Source organism: Ascidiella aspersa, chromosome 5 (genome assembly GCF_963924565.1).
Source record: "Ascidiella aspersa chromosome 5, kaAscAspe10.2, whole genome shotgun sequence".
Taxonomy (NCBI): domain Eukaryota; kingdom Metazoa; phylum Chordata; class Ascidiacea; order Phlebobranchia; family Ascidiidae; genus Ascidiella; species Ascidiella aspersa.
This window is the reverse complement of record NC_139451.1, coordinates 3,711,378-3,729,261: the sequence shown is the minus strand read 5'-3', so window position 1 is coordinate 3,729,261 and position 17,884 is coordinate 3,711,378. Positions and strand designations below refer to the sequence as shown.

The window sequence follows — 17,884 nt, the reverse complement described above, 5'->3', positions numbered from 1 at the left end:
AATGTCTTTTACAGTTTTAAAATACGCTCATTATTGATATTGTTCCAAATTTATTAGACAGTTAATTTTCAGCCCAGTCCTAAAAATGACACGTTGCAATCAAATAGCGTTCAAAAATGTAAAATAATATATTTGAAATAACCCAAATACGATAATGGATATGTATTCCTTTTAGAAATGTAAATTTAATTTTGAGTTCCACCAAATCCCGGTCTTCGATTTAGCAAAACAAGTTCTCGAACAATAGAACAATGGAATCGCGTTGTACACAAGTCAAGGTTACAAGTTGTTCTATTGTTTCGGAATCTCGGCGACAAAATGTAACATGATTTTCCTAGCTGGAATGCTTTCAGACTGCAACGCGACAAATCCATTGTCCGTCTTATCGCCAGGCATTGTTGTTGTTTTGCGCATGTAAAAGGGTTATCTATATAAACTTAAATCCTCCAGTGTGTGTCCAATGCAGTATACGGGTTCGATATCGAGTAAACGAGTAGGATTAGTTGATTAAATTTATTTCACTCAGTAATATTTAACTTAGTTGTCAGTGTAAAGATCGTATAATGAAAATACAGCATAAAGTTAAAATTTAGTTCAAATCTGAGAAATTTATTTCAAATGAAATCTAACTTTTTTAAATTTTATTTTAAATAATAAATATAGAGAACATCATTGCTAAGTATTAAATACCATTAAATTTTTCTGAGACGATATGTAATTTTTTTAATTTAACAAAGATAAAAAGAGTGAAAAATTGGCAGAATAAAATAGTTTTTTTATATTGAAAAAGATTGTCAGAAATAAAATCAATTTAGTTTTTATTTTTGTCGAAAAAAAATGATTTTGTTTCTCACCGAATAACATGTTTTCGCTTTTCTGGTTGGTTGCACGCTATACCCCAGGAAACCGCTCCAAGGTTCGACAAACAAACAGAAACGTGTTTATTTGCATTAGGACAATCGAATCTCGTCGCGGCGCAGTGTGACGTCATAATGGCCAAACAATTAATCGTCGATTTTCGGTTTACTGTTGTACGTAGGGCACGCCGGGATACGTATCCAGCATCGGAAATGCAAAGGCAAAAAAACGCGAAAAGAAAGTGTTTAGAGGAATATATAAAAACGAGTAGCTGAGTTGATTGAATACCGATTCGACATTTCGTGGTCTTGAGATAATTTTTTTTTATTTTCGCTGTCCTTTTATCTAAAACGTTGCCTAAAAAATGAAAAAAAAAACAAAAATAAAATAATTTTTATTAAACAGAAAAGTGTAATGCCGAAGCAAATTTATTTAGTTTGACGCTGATTTTTTGCTAAATATCTAGGATATAAAGAACGTCTACCTTGTCGTTCTTTTTCTAAGATGTGATCATTAATTTTAAGGTCTACATCTTGGAAAATTATTTGAACTTTAAGGAAATGTGACTTTCATCTTTACTTTGTCTGATTTTCATCAAATCAACAGCTGTAAATGTAGCCTAAATCATTCTATGGAACATAATGATGGGAATGACGCAGTAAAAAATATCAAAAGCCATACATAAATAGGAAACATTTTGAACGTTCCGAATAATTGTACATTTTTAACAAGTCGGCTTTGATATTCTTACTAAGTCATTCTAAACTATCCTAGTTTGAGGTTGTTTGACTATTGGAGCTATTGTACAGTCCTTGGATATAAAAATATCGTTGAGAAACAAATGGTTGCTCGCATTAAATCTAAACCGAATCTTATGCGATTTGCTTTTTGAAGAATTAAAGCTCGCAGTTCCGGATTGAACTGGTATATTAAGGGATAATCACTTTCCCGCAAGCAGTGTGCGTCTTTTGTGTTGAAAAAGGAAATCTCCAAATCAGAGGAGGCAAACAAATTGATATTGGGATTGTATTGCCGTATAATTGTAAAGACGTATAACAATATAACGGATTTGTTGCTAGCTTATTAAAACTAAATCTCACTTTAATACCTTGGACATAAGCTAAAGAGAAACACAAGAGTTATTGTTGAATATCGGAGCTGTAGTGTCAATCGTTATCTGCGACCATTGTTTGAGTCCATTGTGACGTTTGTATTGGTCAGTGTCCAGTGTGCATTGTGACGTTCAAGTTTACATTGTCGGGCCATTGTCCGGCGTTCCGAGTAACAAATTGCATTGTCTTGGACGCGGTTTTCCATTGTCTGCTTCGCCATTGTGTTTGTTGCGAACATTGGTTCAAGTTCATCCGGAAAAAACAAGAAGTTGTTATTGTTGGGAAGTTTTAAAGAAGATTTACATTTACTTCTCGACTGCTAGTTATGTCTGTGTCACTTTAGCATCATCATGGTCATATTCTGTTTCGGCTAGCTTGTGTACGTTCATCGTTAGTTAGAGCTAAAACAGCAACAACAAAGTTAAACTGTTCATTGTGAACTTTAATTTGGTGAGCTATCATAAACAACGAACCACTGCTAAGGAAAATGTCAGTACCAAATTAGAAAGCGTTTTTAAAAATGAATTTTATTCTCACGTCGAATTAAGGTAAATATCAAGCTGTTTAGGCCAGCGTGATATCTTGTATAGTCAAATATGGGATTTTGTATGCACGGATGGAGTCCTATAGCCCTATCCAGCCGGTAAAGCATATACAGCTAGGACAGGGGTGCGAAAGAAATGGAAAGTGTACTTCGATATACGGGCTACTTGTCGTCAGTTGTACAGTACTAGTGTTAGAGTAAAATGAACTTGTAATGGTTAAGGAAAATTCAGTCAGGGATGTATGAAGAGGAAGTAAGTTATCCGTAAATGATTTAAATTTCATGATTATGCGTGAATCCCTATAAAGGGAATTAAGAAGAACCACGAATCTAGTGTAAGTTCGATTTGGATTTCAGGCAATTTGTTCGCTGTGTTAATGATTGAACTTTACAATAAAGCTTATATGATGGTCGACAATTAGAACTCTTTTAAATACTCGGTCAAAAGTTTACTCGCCAACAATATACGACTAGGCCTTCATTTTATTTTTGTGTTTAGTGTTTAAACGTCGAATTATTTTCATTTCCGTGCTGCTATATAATTATGGCTACTATAGGCAAAAAGTTTGGTTGAAATTGCATTCGGTTTAAAATCTTTGCTTACTTATTGTCTTACAAACCATACAGAGGTGTTGAAATATGATCGCTTGTACTGTCGGGATTATAAAGCATGAGTAGTCAACTCTTATCTGAACGAGTATTACACATTTGCGCAAGCACGCCAAACAGTCAACACTTCTTATCACCGTCGGCACGCGTACTCGCGGTCTACTCGTCTGTAGCTTATCAGATGCGAGTAGGACTTGCTGATAACTCGCCACACTCGGGCGGCCTTATCGCCGGCACTCCACCTGCCCCCTTTGAGGGACGCGTGCCAGATAAGACTTCAGTCAACAGGTGGAAGTGTAAACCCACCTTCGAGATAAAGCACTCTTGGGTGGCATTGAGCTATATGCGAAGAAGTTTGTATAAAACCCAATGCCCTGACCCCAAAGTATCACAGTCCTATGTCAGGCTCAACCAGTTAACTGGTATCTTGTCAAATATAATAGTTTAACATCTCACGATAAATGCCAGGTCAGAATACAATCCGTTTGTGTTAGTCTCGTATATAATTGCCGAGGGGTTGGTATCGGGATTAAAAAGTTAGGCCGCCAATTATTACGTTCACGTGTTTTCACGCATGCGAGTATAGCTGGTAATTATTACCTAACGTTTAAAATCTTTAAAATAATATAGCGTTATTAGTCATGGGAAAATTATATGCACGGATGTGTAAAGTGCCCTCAATGAGAAAACAAAATCCGAATATAAAAAAAAATATAATCTTTAGTGAAAAGTTTCGATAAGTTCTTGCATCATTATATTAGGCTGTTATTATAAGTCAGATTACCATTATGTTAAACAGCAGCAAATCTAATTAATTGTTGTCGCGTATATGTAGCATATGCTTCGTTTTGTCAGCAGTCGGTAAAAGTGCGTTGGGATGGCCTTCTGTTTCTTGTTAGCTTGGTTGGAATGTCTAGCAGTCTGTCTGTGTCTTGGTTTCGCTTTCGCGTCTGCAAGTGCAAGTTATTGTCCACGAAGCGCAGACAGTAGACTCCGAGAAGGTGCATTGAAACGCAAAGGGCGGTTGTTAAAGCTGATCTAATCAAGGTGCACAATAGTGGGAACCTTTCAAAGCTGCGATTCGCTTGCATTGTTTGTTAAATTTTACGGTTTGTGTGATGATTTAAATTCACCGTGACCGACTTTTGAAGTCGCTGACTCTTTAAAGTTTTGGTTCAATTTAAAGTCGGATAATTAGAAAGAAGCTTCTCATAGGTGTCTCGGTAGCTTCAGGAAATTTGTTCGGTTAAATCATCAACGGCCATGTTGTGCGATCGGATTAAGTTGTGCTGTTTAAACAGGGAAGTTTTGCTTAGGTTCAAGGAAGCTATTGAGTGTTTGGTTTGCCCAAAGTCGGTTTGTCTTAGCCGTTTCGTGCTGCAGACAATAATAAAAAGGGGATAGAAACTGTATTGTCGACGACATGCAGGTTTCGAGGATAGCGAAAGGCAGAGTGCAAAGACAGATCACGTTGCTTTAGTTCGCAAGATAAGGTTTTAACAGTGGGTAGATTGTCGTTGGCGGGTATTATCGGTGTATTTCGGCCCACTCGAGCGCGCGACTTGTTTATCAGTCTGGACTTGGCGCAGTCAGTGCTAAGGTGAAAGAGAAAAAAAGCGCCCGGTGCCACACTCCAGTCAGTCCAGATTGCTGCCAGTAAGTTCATTCAATCTTTTTCCCCCACGGGAAGAACATGTCAGCGCTGAGGCGAAGCGGTGTGAGCGTAGCGCAGCCAATCAGAGCGTGCGTTTATAACAACAAGAAATAGAGCACGAAATTTAAACGAGACTCGAGAGTCATAAACCTCGTTGAATTTGTAAACATCGTTTTAATTCAGCGCATTACTGCAAAGAAACACAAGACAGCACAGTTTCAATCCAGCCAGCCTATTTACAGTCAGTTCTACCAAACAGCAAGGTATGTACAGCTGCAGATAGCTAATACAAAGCCAGTTTCTCTAGCATTTTAGCAATCAATGTGTAATAAGATAGCATTGGTCGGCATATGTCGTGATTTGGGTCAATTGTTGATGGAGTATTGGTCGCTGTACATGTGGATTATGGATGTATGTGAATTGATTAAACCTAGGTTGTGTTTAATACTTGATTTTGGCCATATTGTTGTTGAACTTTTGAATTGGTTTCTGGTAAGATAACTGGGTTTGTACTATTGTGCTGTTGTATTTTGGTCAATAAGTTAATTTTTGTTGATAGTAACGGCTTCATTTATGTCTGTGTGCAATATTTTATAATTGCCAAACTTTGTTGTGCATTGAGAATAGGTTACCAAAATAATTACTGTATAGTATAAATTACATTTTTACAATAGTTTCTAAACCTAAAGCGATGAATTTCCAAAGTATCAAAACTGAACAGGCTTTACTTTTTCCAGAAATAATAGTTTTTTCAATAATAATAACAAAATGTCACAAAACACGATATTGTCTAACGCCGTCTACAGGACAAAAACCGGTATCACAACACAGGTAAATGAAAATAATGCTTGTTGTGCCTGCTTGACTTAATATAATTTTATTCCAAAGCAATTTTCCATTGTAATACTGTTTTTATTTGGTTTTGTGAAAGTGTCATATTAATATGCATGTTCAAAGTTCATAGTTATAGTGTCATATTAATATGCATGTTTGAAATAAACATAGTTATATTTTGCGCCGTATTCTACATTGTAATATTTATCGTGCATGAAATTAAAATTGGATTTTTAAGCGCATGAAAAAAAACAGCATGATCTCTATGGTACAAAAAGTTCAACAATGTTTTTGTGATATCAGAAAAAAATGAAACAAGAAATCAAGCCTTCGGTAAAAAGGCCTGCAAGCTCCCCTGCCAAAGGATCAATCCACAAAAGATCTGCTTTCGGTGATATTACCAATGTGAGTTTATTCATAAGCTAAAAGCTGAATTCTGTTAACGCCAAGAATTAGTTAAAAAAGTGTATTTGCAAGCCTTTGAAAATGCATAATTTAGAAGTGGCAATTTGCTAAATGAGGCTGAAATCTTTTAATGCTAAGAATTAGTTGAAACAGTGTATTTGTGAACCTTAAATAAACAGCACTTTGAAGTTGCAATTTGCTAAATTTGGAATCTTTCTGAAGGCTGTTGCTCAAAAGCTGTCAAAAGATGGTAACAAGAAATCCGAAAAATCAACCCGAAGAAAGTCAAAGAGAATTGAAACCATCAAATCGAACAGCAAATGTGAAAAACTGGCAATGCCATTCAGCGACAATGAATCAATTGGAAGGTACAAACAGTTTTCACATTTAAAAATGCTGTAATTATGTATATATATAAACATAAAAGTTATTTTTTAAAGGGTTTTGAGTGTTTGAAATTGTCTTTTACAATTATTTTCTCATACCTAGGTAGTGGTCATCTCTTAAAATTAACAACAAAAAAAAAATATAAGAGTATTTGCTCATTCCATTCACTTCTAAAACAATCAAATTTTTAGGTTTAAATTCTAGCAACTCCAGTTTGTTTGTTTTTTTCAATGTTTAAAACAGTCATTTTCACAGACAAAGTGTATTTTTTAGTATTTCACTTATAAACAACCAATTTTTTTCTGTTTTCAGTTCCCAACCTAGTTCCGGCAACTCCAGTTTTTGCTCGGCTATTTCCGACGAAGTTAAATCGATGAAAATCGACACCACCCCTGAGACGCCCGACTGCTTTTACCAGCACAGTGCCTCACCCGGTCGCAAGCACCTGGACTTTGTCGATTTGGACGCGGCCAACAGTGAAAACATCCACGAAGCTCCAGAGTACGCGTTTGTCATCTTTGAATATATGCGCTCGCGGGAGAGGATGTTTGTTATTGAAGAGGAATACCTTTCAAATCAGAAGGAGCTTACCCCAGATATGAGAGCCATTGTCGTCGATTGGATGGTTGAGGTAAATATTTTTTTTTTTGTAATTTTAAGTAACTTTTTTATATCACCAAAAACCTTACAAGTTTCACAACAGAAATCAGACACTCATTTTGTTTGTTTTATTATTTTTTGTTAAATAATTTTTGTTTTGTTTTGTAACAAAATATCTTACAAGCTTTAACAACAGAAACAGACACTTAATATGTTTAATCTCCCACAAAATGGTATCACCAATACCACCCGAACCACTTCACAAAACTCGCACCTAAAACTCCACCCCAAATACAAAACCAGTGCAATTTACACTTTGTTTTTCCCCACAGATCCAAGAAAGCTTCGAGCTTAACCACGAGACTCTGTACCTTGCCGTCAAGCTGGTTGACCACTACCTGCAGAAAGTCAAGGTGTCAAGGGACAAGTTGCAACTGGTCGGAGCCACTTCACTGCTCATCGCGGCCAAATTCGACGTGAGTATTTTGCGAGCACTTTGTAACACCTCGAGAAAGTCGAGTGCAACTTTTGCAAGTTGCAGATCTCTAGTCACGCTGCTTTAAAACTGTGACTATTGTAAATAAAGTGATATTCGAAACGTTCAAAATGGAACCTACTTGTGTATGAGCTTTGATATTCTTACTATACGTCTAACAATAACTTCCAACCATTATGCGTCAATATGTAATTCGTATGGAAAGAAATTTGTGATCTCAAAGGTCTATTAGAAACATAAAAAGTGAAAAATACCATTTAAGGTTTCAAAAAAACGCTAAATGGAAATTCAAAACTTCGCTAGTGCCTCTTAATGCATCACGCTTTCTAACTATTCAACAACTCCGAAAATTCCCAACGTAACCTTTCGTTTTCTTAACAGGAGCGCCACCCACCATTCGTCGATGATTTCCTGTACATCTGCGACGACACTTACACCCGCAGTCAAATTCTCGAGATGGAGCGTTCGATTCTCACCCAAGTCGGTTTCGACATTAATATCCCAGTTGCTTACCGCTACCTCAGACGCTACGCCAAGTGTGCAAAGTCCAACATGAAGACCCTAACCCTGGCGCGGTTCGTCTTGGAGCTTTCCCTGCAGAACTACAGCGTTGTACATGAATCAGCTTCCAAATTGGCTGCAGCCGCTCTATGGCTGGCTTTCAAGATGGACGCTCCAACACAGCAATGGGTAGGTTTTGACTCTTTAACTGGGATTTAAAGCCGGTCTATGCTTTAATATGCGGTATTTGTTTTGATGGATAGATTTTTTGTCTTTCAGTTTTTATTACGCTTGTTTAGTCAGCTATATACAGTATATAGATCACATTAGGAATTTTTCAAAAAAATTTTAGCTACGATAGTTGGTGTTTTTCTAATAATTTTAAGCTAAAATTTTTAGTGCTTTTTAAATTTTAACCTAAGATGTTTAGTGTTTTTTTTTAACTTAATTTTATCTAAGATTCCCATTGATTTTTACTGAATTTAAGCCTTATTGTGAGCTAGAAGAATTTTTACGTGTTGTGTACGTCGACCAGGTGTTTAAAACCTATTTTTTCGAATTGCAGAGCGACACCCTCCACTACTACTCAGCACACACCGAGCAAGACATCATCGAACTTGCGTCAGAGCTCAACAGAATGATCAGCGCTACCAAGGGCAAAAACCTCAAAACGGTAAGCACAAAAAGCATTAAAATTTTCCGCGCCTAATCCCAACGCGTTGCCGAATCGCCAAAGACAGCAAGTCTGCTTCTATCCCTCTAATCGCCGGTTATCTTTGAGCTGCAAGAATCGTCGATTAGCTTTACAATCCGCGATAAAACGGGTTCTCGTCTCATTGTCTTTCGCCAGCGTTTGTATTGATAAGGTCTTGGTGTTTTGTGCGCGCCGCCCGCTAGCCAGCTGATAATTAACAGCAGTAAAACTAATCAACCGTGTGTGGTGTGCGCCATATGCGCAACGCTATATATTTTAGTGCATGGCACCAATTATGTGCTTTACTATTATTAGCTGCGTGGCGAACAAGCAAAACAAATACCGTTGCCGTATACACCTACATTCTGCCACATTTAGTTAAAGGTTTTTCAAACAAAGTGCTAAAGATTTTTTAATTCGCACTATAACATATCACCAATTCACTTTAAAAAGTAAGAATGCTCATGAAAATTAAAAATAATACACCAAAAAATATATAAAGTTAAATAAAATATCTAGATTTTATCAAAAATATATATAAATTTAAGAAAACCAAAAAATATACATATTAAAAATTAAATAAATAGCGGTTTTTGCTGGATTTTTATCAGAATTTCGTTTTCATACACTTGAAATATATAAAAAAAATTCCAATTTGAAAATCTATATCCAAATGCTCATGAACTCTTTTCTATTCCAGGTTTGGACCAAATACTCTCACTCGATTTTCTACGAAGTTGCAAAGACCGCCCCCCTTTCGGACGACCAAATGTCCGCAGAACAATCACGGGTCTTCGGCGCCCAAGACAACATGATTCATCTGTAGAGGGACCTATCGAGACCCCTTAATTCCGGGTATCCCCCAAGAAACCCTTGCTTTCCGGCCATGGTTTATGCAGTGTGACTTCAAAACGCCCCTTTCCGGAGCTTTTTGGTTCATTTTAATTCAACTGAAAACCAATTGTGGCCGTTCTTTCGATTTTCAACCCTTATAGGCTTAAGTGAAATTGCTCTGTCTTTGATTTCGTAAAGTTTTTCTTTCCTAGGCCTAAGCAAAATTCTTCTATCCCGAGTCCGAGTGAAATTTCTTTCTTTCTTTCTATAGGCTTAAATACAAATTCATCTTTCCTATAGACTTAAATACAAATTCATCTTTCCTATAGGCTTAAATACAAATTTATTTTTCTTATAGGCTTAAGTACAAATTCACCTATCCTATATAGGCTTAAGTACAAATTCCTTTTGGGTGAATTCCGTTGTCCAAAAGCTAGTCGCCGTGTTTTAGCAATTCCTCTTTCAAAGTTCTTTACGTTTTCTTTCACTTTTGCTCACAAACAAACAAAAAACAAAGCACCATTGCCGACGTCGTTTTTCAAAGTTCCTTTTTCGAAAAAAAAATTGTCGAAAAACGTCACACCGACACACAACACCAACATAAAAAACATCACAAAATTTTACTATTTTCTTTTCTCCTTTTTACCGTTCGTTTTTACGCACCGACTGACAAAATTGCGAGTAGACTTATTTTTATCAACGCGAAAAATCCAAAGTTTTTTTAGAAGTAAAAAAACGCAGACCATTGTGGTCTGTATTCCAAAGTGCTTCCAACGCCAACAAAAAAAATCGTTTTTTGCCCATTATTTTTAAGCTGCCCATAACGCAAAACGCCCTTCGTATAATACGAAACTGCCCCTTTTTGAAATGGTGTTTAAGTTTAACTGCCCCCTTTATGTCTTTTTAACTGCCTTTTAGAGAACGCCGTACCCACTCATAGAAGCGAATTGAGCCACTTAATTACTATCATGCCCATATGCCGTTAAGGTATCAAATCGACAATTTCAGTTTCTAAGGTTGCTGCCAACCCTTTTGTTGTTTTAAGCCGTTTATGTTCCCAAACGCGTGTGTGTGTGTGTGTTCTTTCTCTTACGCCGCGAATATTTTTGTGTTTTCATTTCAATCCTGTATTTTTTTGCGTGCGGAATAACAACAATGTCTCAGCGAAATTTTCTCGACTGCGCTTGTACAGAAATTAGTATTAGGGCTTAAAGTTTCCCAAACTTGAATTGTACAGAAATTAGTTTCAGAGTTTAAAATTTCCAAAACTTGAATTGTACAGAAATTAGTTTCAGAGTTTAAAATTTCCAAAACTTGAATTGTACAGAAATTAGTATTAGGGCTAACGGTTTTCAAAACTTGAATAAGGTAGCAGTTACATAAGGCAACAAACTAGGGATGTCCAAGGCTGACGTTTAATGTCGATACTCGATGTATCTGATCTAATACCAAATGAAGCCATTACTAAACTTAAACAAGAAAAATAGGTATTATTTCAACTTTCCAGGTATTTAGTTTATTGGTTGTTAGACCTAACTTGCTTTAGCCAGTAGAAGTCAAGTTACCTCCATTGTTAAACCTGCTATTTTTTGAGAACTTACCTTTTAAGGTAAAATTGTTGCGTTAAATCGCAGTTTAGATTTCTATATTGTCACCCTAGTATCGGAAGATACCGATGCTACAACTTGGTATCAGGTATCGGCTCCAATCCGATATTATCGGACATGCCCAGGTCAAACATTGACTGTTAGCGTTAATACATTAGGAAACAATATAGCATTCCTGCATTCAAATTTAAAATTTATAATATAAAACTTGGACAGAAAAAATGCTCATAAAACATGTTGAAAAACGGTGTTATAAGGTAGTTATTCTAAAGTTTTTGAGTCTAAATATTGAGGTAAATAATTTGTTGTTTTTTTATTTATTATAAATACTTAAGATCAATTGAACTCATTTGTCACGATAACTAAATTCAAGTGAGTTTTTGAGGCTAAAACGCCTAATTCAAGTCCTAAGTCAAGTTATTGGATTAAGTCATTACAGAACTGGTTTGCAACACAAAATCGCTGATACGGTGTGTCAAAGCGGCCAGCAAAACTGATTGGAGGTGGCTTTTTGACCGGATCGCTCTTTTACGCTTGCACCAAATACGTTGTTATTTATTGATTTAGGTTAGGGTTGGGTTTAGCGTTTAGGTGGTGGTGGTATTAGATTAAATATTAGAAGTTTTGCATAATTTCAACGATTTTTCAAGAACCGATCTAAATTACTTTGTTAGCCGGGTAAATAGCCTCAGGAAGTGCATATGAGCTATTTGCCCGGGTCGCTCTTTTACGCTTGCACCCGTTAGTGATTATATATCGATTTGAAGTACTTTGGTGTCCGGGCGAATTGCCTTTTGCAAACGTTTTTATCGTTTATTCCATTCCTGCTGAAACGTCTTCACGCTTGGCTAAATACAACAAGTAAACTCCGCAGCAAATGTCATGCTTGGGTGCTTCACAAAAACGTTCATAGTGGGTGGATTATATTCCTAAAAACATTTTCTGACATGCTTGGCAAAGGATTTACAGGACGGATATTTATTTACTGATTCGAATTTTAAATCTTTTTCTTTGACCTAACTTGTTTTTATTAAACCTCTAAAAATCTTAGTTTTTCTAGCCTGGCCTTGCTTGCACTATAATCCTGATCAGGTTGGATAATTTTGGTAAGCTTTTCGGAAAGCATCTTGTGTACTATATATGGGTGCCGTGATTGTTTTCCAGTAAAACTCCAGAAGGGCTTAATCACAGAATACACACTGTGCATAGTACGTTTCAGTTTCTTTTATATGGGCTTTAAATATTTAAGCCAAAAAAAACGAATCAAAAGCTGTTTTGTTTTATTTCGATGGTAGACGGTAACTCTTAATTTCGACGTGTTATTCTAGCGACGTATATAAGCTTTTCAGGGAAAATACTTGAATGCAAGCGCCCCTCCTACCCTTTGGTAAGGGGGGAAAGGGGGGGGCAAAAGTGCCCTTTTCATAAAAAAATGATATACTGCTTTCACAACGTTAAATATTATGCGACGGAAATCATAAAGCAAAAAAATTTGTAAAATGACATGGTTGACATTTGTTAGAAACTTTTGGTACCATTTTAAGCCAATCTAGAGGGCGTGGCCGCAAAAATTTTTCCGGGGGAGTTCCCCCGGACGCCCAAATATTTCGCCTCGCTACGCTCGTCTGCGGTCTTTGTTGCCCTTAACAAAAAGTCGCCCCGTTGCCCTAAAATCGCTCCGGCGTCCCTACTATTTTTGTTCTCCTTGGACCTAGGTCAATAGATGCCCCCCAAAAAACATAAAATATTTTACAACTGCGAATAGCTGCATTTAGCATTTCGTCATACTTTATCGTGCCTTCAACCCTACAAAGTATTTTCCGCTTTTTATGACCAACAGGGCTGATTTTTGGCGCTTAGATGGAACCGGGATTCCAAGGATATCTTTAAAGTGATTATAAAGTCAAGGGGGAACGTATATTTAAACAATGAAAGACACACACAAACATATGTGTTTAATAACATCTGTGATCTAGCCCCTCGGAAGCTGCTTTATGACCAACGATTACGGCTTCCGTATCAATAGTACACCGAAAAGCCATCGCAGACTCGCCGAATCTGTCGATCTATGAGGGTCGTGAGTTCGAACCTCACTGCAGGCCAGTTGTTTTTCTGGCCTGCTCTGCTTGCATCATAGATCGACAGATTCGGCGAGTCTGCGATGGCTTTTCGGTGTACTAGTATATTTAAACAACGCCTACGTATTTCGTTTTCTATGATGCAATAAAATTGTAACTACATGATCGCCGTTTGCCACATTTTCTGCTGTCAGGTAACGTTTTGTAGTTTGTAGGCATCTGTTTTCAAAAAGCAAAATTCGTGCTACCTTTAAAGAGTTTAGCGGTGATTTAAACACACAATAGGGACACTTTAAACCTTTTCTTAAAAAAACTAAATTTGCTGTGCGTTTATTTTAATACCGTATAAACACTGGAGAAATAACACATCTTAGTAGCAATCTATCCTTCATGCCTTTATGGCTATTTTATTAGGTCATATTTAGTATAGTATTATCCTGAAAACTATTTGCTTCTTATCAGTTATATAGGGACAATATAAACCTGAATACAAGGCTTCTAGTGGAATGTCGACAGTATTCTTACGAAATCCTTTTTTGTGTCTTTTTTTTGCACGGCTACGCCTACACCGAGTCTATTATTTTTTTTGCAAACATTGCTTTGCCACATTTTTTATACGTTTTAGGACAAGACTGTAAAATTCACGTAAAAGTCGTTTCAAACTAAGCGCATTAGAAAATTCAAATTCTTTGTGTCTACTGAGAGTCTAAAAATGCCGTTATATAGGTGACTTCAAACGAGAACTTATGCTATTTTTCACTTCCATTTCGACCTGAAAGTTATCTGCGAATCACTACAAATCTTATACAGGTATTAGGCGACGAGGGAATAGGTGAATTAAAGTTCGCTCACAATTCTCAGCAACAGAACATTTAACCAAATGGATAAGTACAGATTTGCCAACCCACGCTCTATTTGTTAGATGAGGATCTCACACTTTTCAGTAGTAAAGCTTCCGCCAAACTTCCACCAGTCATACCACGAGTTTTTGCACAAAGGCTTCAAACTCTATTAGCAGCGCTGACGCGTTCGAGTATCACAATGCCCAGTTGGGAAGAGTAATGGTGTTTTTGTGCGTACAGGATGTTTACTTTACGCTTGCAAATATACTGAGGCCCTGTAGAGTCGGCAAAGCGATGATAGCGGGTGCAGTGTTTCATGGTTTCGTTTCCTTCTTCCAGACTTGGACAACTAGATAATTCTGGTTTTCTAATTTAATAAATTAGAGCAAAATGCGACTAATTCCATTTTTAAACTAGTTTGTGAATTGCTTATGTGTTTTTTTTCATTTTTAATCTAGTTTTGTGAATTGCTTGTGTGTTTTAGTTCTAGTTCTAATCTAATTCGGATTTTACCAAAAATGTTTGTCCAACATTTATAGGTAAAAAGCATAGGCCATTGTTACGTCACACGCAAAAACATTTAAACATTTTAGCACACAAAAAATTACCATTCACATTCTTCTAATTTACAATAAACAAAAAATTGCTATTCTAATTGAATCTAATTTGGAATAACTGAAATGCTCTATATCTAATTCTAATCTAATTTAAAAAACTAAAGTTAATCTAGTTGCCCAAGTCTGAATTGAAGGCCACAGGTAAATTGCTGATTTAAGAAATACCATTTTTTATGAAAGGCGGCATATCATTTTTTTTCATTGTTGTTATGACAATGACTTCAATGACTTGACTTAAGTGCACTTATTCACTGTTTTTTAATCATTTGACTTGGCTTAAGTCTTTGAACAAAATTGCTTCACTTGATTTTAAGTATTTAGGTCAAATAGCCTCACCTAGGTCATTATGTCAAATAGTTTTTATTAAATATTTGTTAAACAAAATTGGGATGTTAAATGCTATTGTTACCCTGAGATGCAATGTACCAGTGGTTCCTAACCTTTTCTGGCTTGAAAATTAATTTTTAGTTAGCGGCATTCATCATACTGGGATTTGCGGTAAGTTATGCCACAATAAATGTAACTGAAACAACATAACTCGATTCTACACAATGTAGGAAATTGCCATTAGGTTTATTGTACTTTGGTCGCACACAAACATCACATCTATATCAGGCTTACTAATAGAGTAAAAATAATTCGTTAAAAAAACTCAAATATCTCTCGCCACCAGTGGGCAGGGGGCGGTAAAAATGTAAGTTGTAAAAGTGTAATAGCAAATGGTGAAATATTTATAAACCATGTAATGCGGGTGGATCAATTATGACACCAATATGAGTGGATTGCAGAAAATCCACCTTAATTTAGTTGCGTAAATGGGTAAAACACAGAGCTGGACTAGAGTGAGAGCTGGACTCGGGACTCGACAAAATCTTACATTTGGCCGGAGTCGGACTCGGGAGTCGTACTCGGGTTGTTTTTAACCGACTCCGCAGCCCTGCCCGTGGGCCACCCCGGTTGGGAAGCATGGATACTAAGCATCGTACAGAAACGAAATGAGACAAATTAAAGGAAAAACAATTTGCCTAAATTGGTAGCTTATTTCTGCTTGCTTCGGCGGTACATATACTAAAATTGGAACCGTCGTTCATTTTCTGTTAATTTAAAAATTAACAAGCAGACGTAAAGTGGTTGTATTCTAATTAACTTTTAAAATTTGTAGGTTAATACAGCGGTTGACAACCGGGGTACTGTTTATAATTCGCAAGGGTACCAGAAGATATTTTGGATTCTTTACAATTAAAATTTTTTGCAGGATTGGTAAACATCCGGATACAATTGTTTGTGTATTATAGCGCAATCAATCAAAAGCCATATATCCTACAATGCGCACAGTCAGTGTGTGTTGCTTTAAACTTGTTTATTGTGACATCACATTAAACGATTCAGGGAAATAAATCCTATAGTAACGCGGCCGCAAACATATTTATCTTTTCTGTAGGGTGCCGCAAACCATAAACGCAGTTCTATAATTGTATTACCTCTGCCGTACACAGGTCAGGTATTACAGTAAAGGCATATACAGTACACCTTGTGAAGCAGCAAAAAGCCCTTTTTTCCTTGCCTTTTTAAGCCTTCTATATAAATAAGGTTGTTAGAGAAAGGCACGGCTTATTTTCAATGCTAGCCGGCGTTCAGTTGACACCGCAATGTTTAGCCGGCGTTCAGTTGATGCCGCAATGTTTAGCCGGCGTTCAATTGATGCCCCAAGGCTAGCTAACTGAATCGCGATATAGCAGTTTGGCGTGGGGCGAACTTTAAAGGCATTCAGGCAAATCGCTTTTCGCTAGTATTTGCAGATCAGCAAAGGTAAGATTAAGTGCTGTCGTGCTGTACGCTATTCACTTCCGTGAGTTAAGAATTGGGCAGCTGGAAAGGAAGTAGACGTCAGAAGGCCCTTTCAAGTAAAACTTAGTCTTACCACTGGCCTTGTTTAAGCTTAAGGATGACAGCAAAGCATTGGCGACCTACATCCTACCTTTTTGTAAGCTTTAATAAATAAACAGGAAATAAGTAATAGTAAAATAAAAATCTCTAAATTAATATAAGCCTTGTTTTTGTATTGCTTCGTCAGTTTTTCTCAAATTTTGGCGCAATCTCGCTTGAAACCAGTCGTAATGAGTCAAACCACATGAAAGTACTGTATTCGGCAAATTGAACAAATCAAGTACCGCCAATTGGGGGTCGTGACCTCTAGGTTGGGAAACACCCTGTTTACACACATCAGCGATGCTTACGCTTGTCACTCATTAATGTTTTTAATCGTGCATTTAACACTAGAATTACTGGTGCGGTCATTTTGACCGTTTTTTTAATCGTTTATATCCCCGCTTAGGTATCTGTTAGAATTCGAAACTTACTGATTGTTTCTAAGTCTAGGTCACCTTTTGGCATGTAAATCTTTAGTTTATTAAAATAACCACATTATGAGGTAGAAAGAGATTTTCCTTAAATTACCACCAACGGTCATTTTTAATTTTTTACCGTTCTTAATTTTATACGTTTAAGCATACCTTTTATGCTATTCAGACTGTCAAAATTAGCGAAACGTTGTTCTGGCCGAAACGTTTTAGTTTAATTCTCTGTTTCTCCTTAGTCTAAAAATGCCGTTGGACAAAGTAACATTTTTGGTAAAAATCGAATTCGATTAGAAATCGAATTCGAGGACAAACGAAATTCACAAGTTAGATTAGAATTAGAGTTAGCCGCACTTTGCTCTAATTCTTGAAATTAAAACAGTGATTCTTAAACTGTGTGCCTCGAGAGATTTTAAAAAGTGCCGCTAATTTTTGTTAATTTGGAAAATACCCTCTTTGTATACAAATTGCCAGGCAGGCTAGCATGCGTGACTTGAAAGGACAATATTATTATATAATTGACAACCAGTTTTGTACTGACTTAAGTCACTGTTTTGAAATGACTAAAATCTTTTTGGAAAAATTACTCGACTTGAGTTAAATCTTTTGAGCAAATGACTTGGTTTGAAATGAAGTGTTTCCATTAGGCAATTTTTTTTTGAATTGATCTATCCTAATTTTTGCACATAAAATAATTTGCTTTTATGTTGCGTTTTTTAAATTGTAGTTCGAGTTTTACAAGTAGGCCGAAGTGACTGTTAGTAGGCCGAGAATTGTAAGACTGATTTCTTATTTCTGATATGTATGTGTAAAAGTACGATTCCCAAAACTCTACGACGTGATATTTTTTTTTTA

The 17,884-nt window shown here is 36.5% G+C and overlaps 1 protein-coding gene across 1 annotated transcript; it reads left to right on the top strand.

Annotated features, from left to right (window-relative positions):
* Positions 1–5,518: 5,518 nt before the first annotated feature.
* Positions 5,519–10,667, top strand: LOC146141518 (G2/mitotic-specific cyclin-B3-like). The gene is made up of 8 exons (XM_083389917.1): positions 5,519–5,608; positions 5,915–6,016; positions 6,239–6,384; positions 6,716–7,034; positions 7,336–7,479; positions 7,881–8,189; positions 8,566–8,673; positions 9,395–10,667. The coding sequence occupies exons 1-8, from the start codon at positions 5,546–5,548 to the stop codon at positions 9,518–9,520; spliced, it is 1,317 nt and encodes a 438-aa protein (XP_083246043.1). The 5' UTR covers positions 5,519–5,545; the 3' UTR covers positions 9,521–10,667.
* The last annotated feature ends 7,217 nt before the right edge of the window (positions 10,668–17,884 follow it).

What these genes read in the sequence shown, in the direction of transcription:
- LOC146141518 (XM_083389917.1), top strand. Translation starts at nt 5,546, where the DNA reads ATGTCACAAAACACGATATTGTCTAACGCCGTCTACAGGACAAAAACC. An exon ending in AAACCGGTATCACAACACAG is followed by an intron (nt 5,609 to 5,914) that starts GTAAATGAAAAT and finishes TTGTGATATCAG; the next exon opens with AAAAAAATGAAACAAGAAAT. An exon ending in GACAATGAATCAATTGGAAG is followed by an intron (nt 6,385 to 6,715) that starts GTACAAACAGTT and finishes TTCTGTTTTCAG; the next exon opens with TTCCCAACCTAGTTCCGGCA.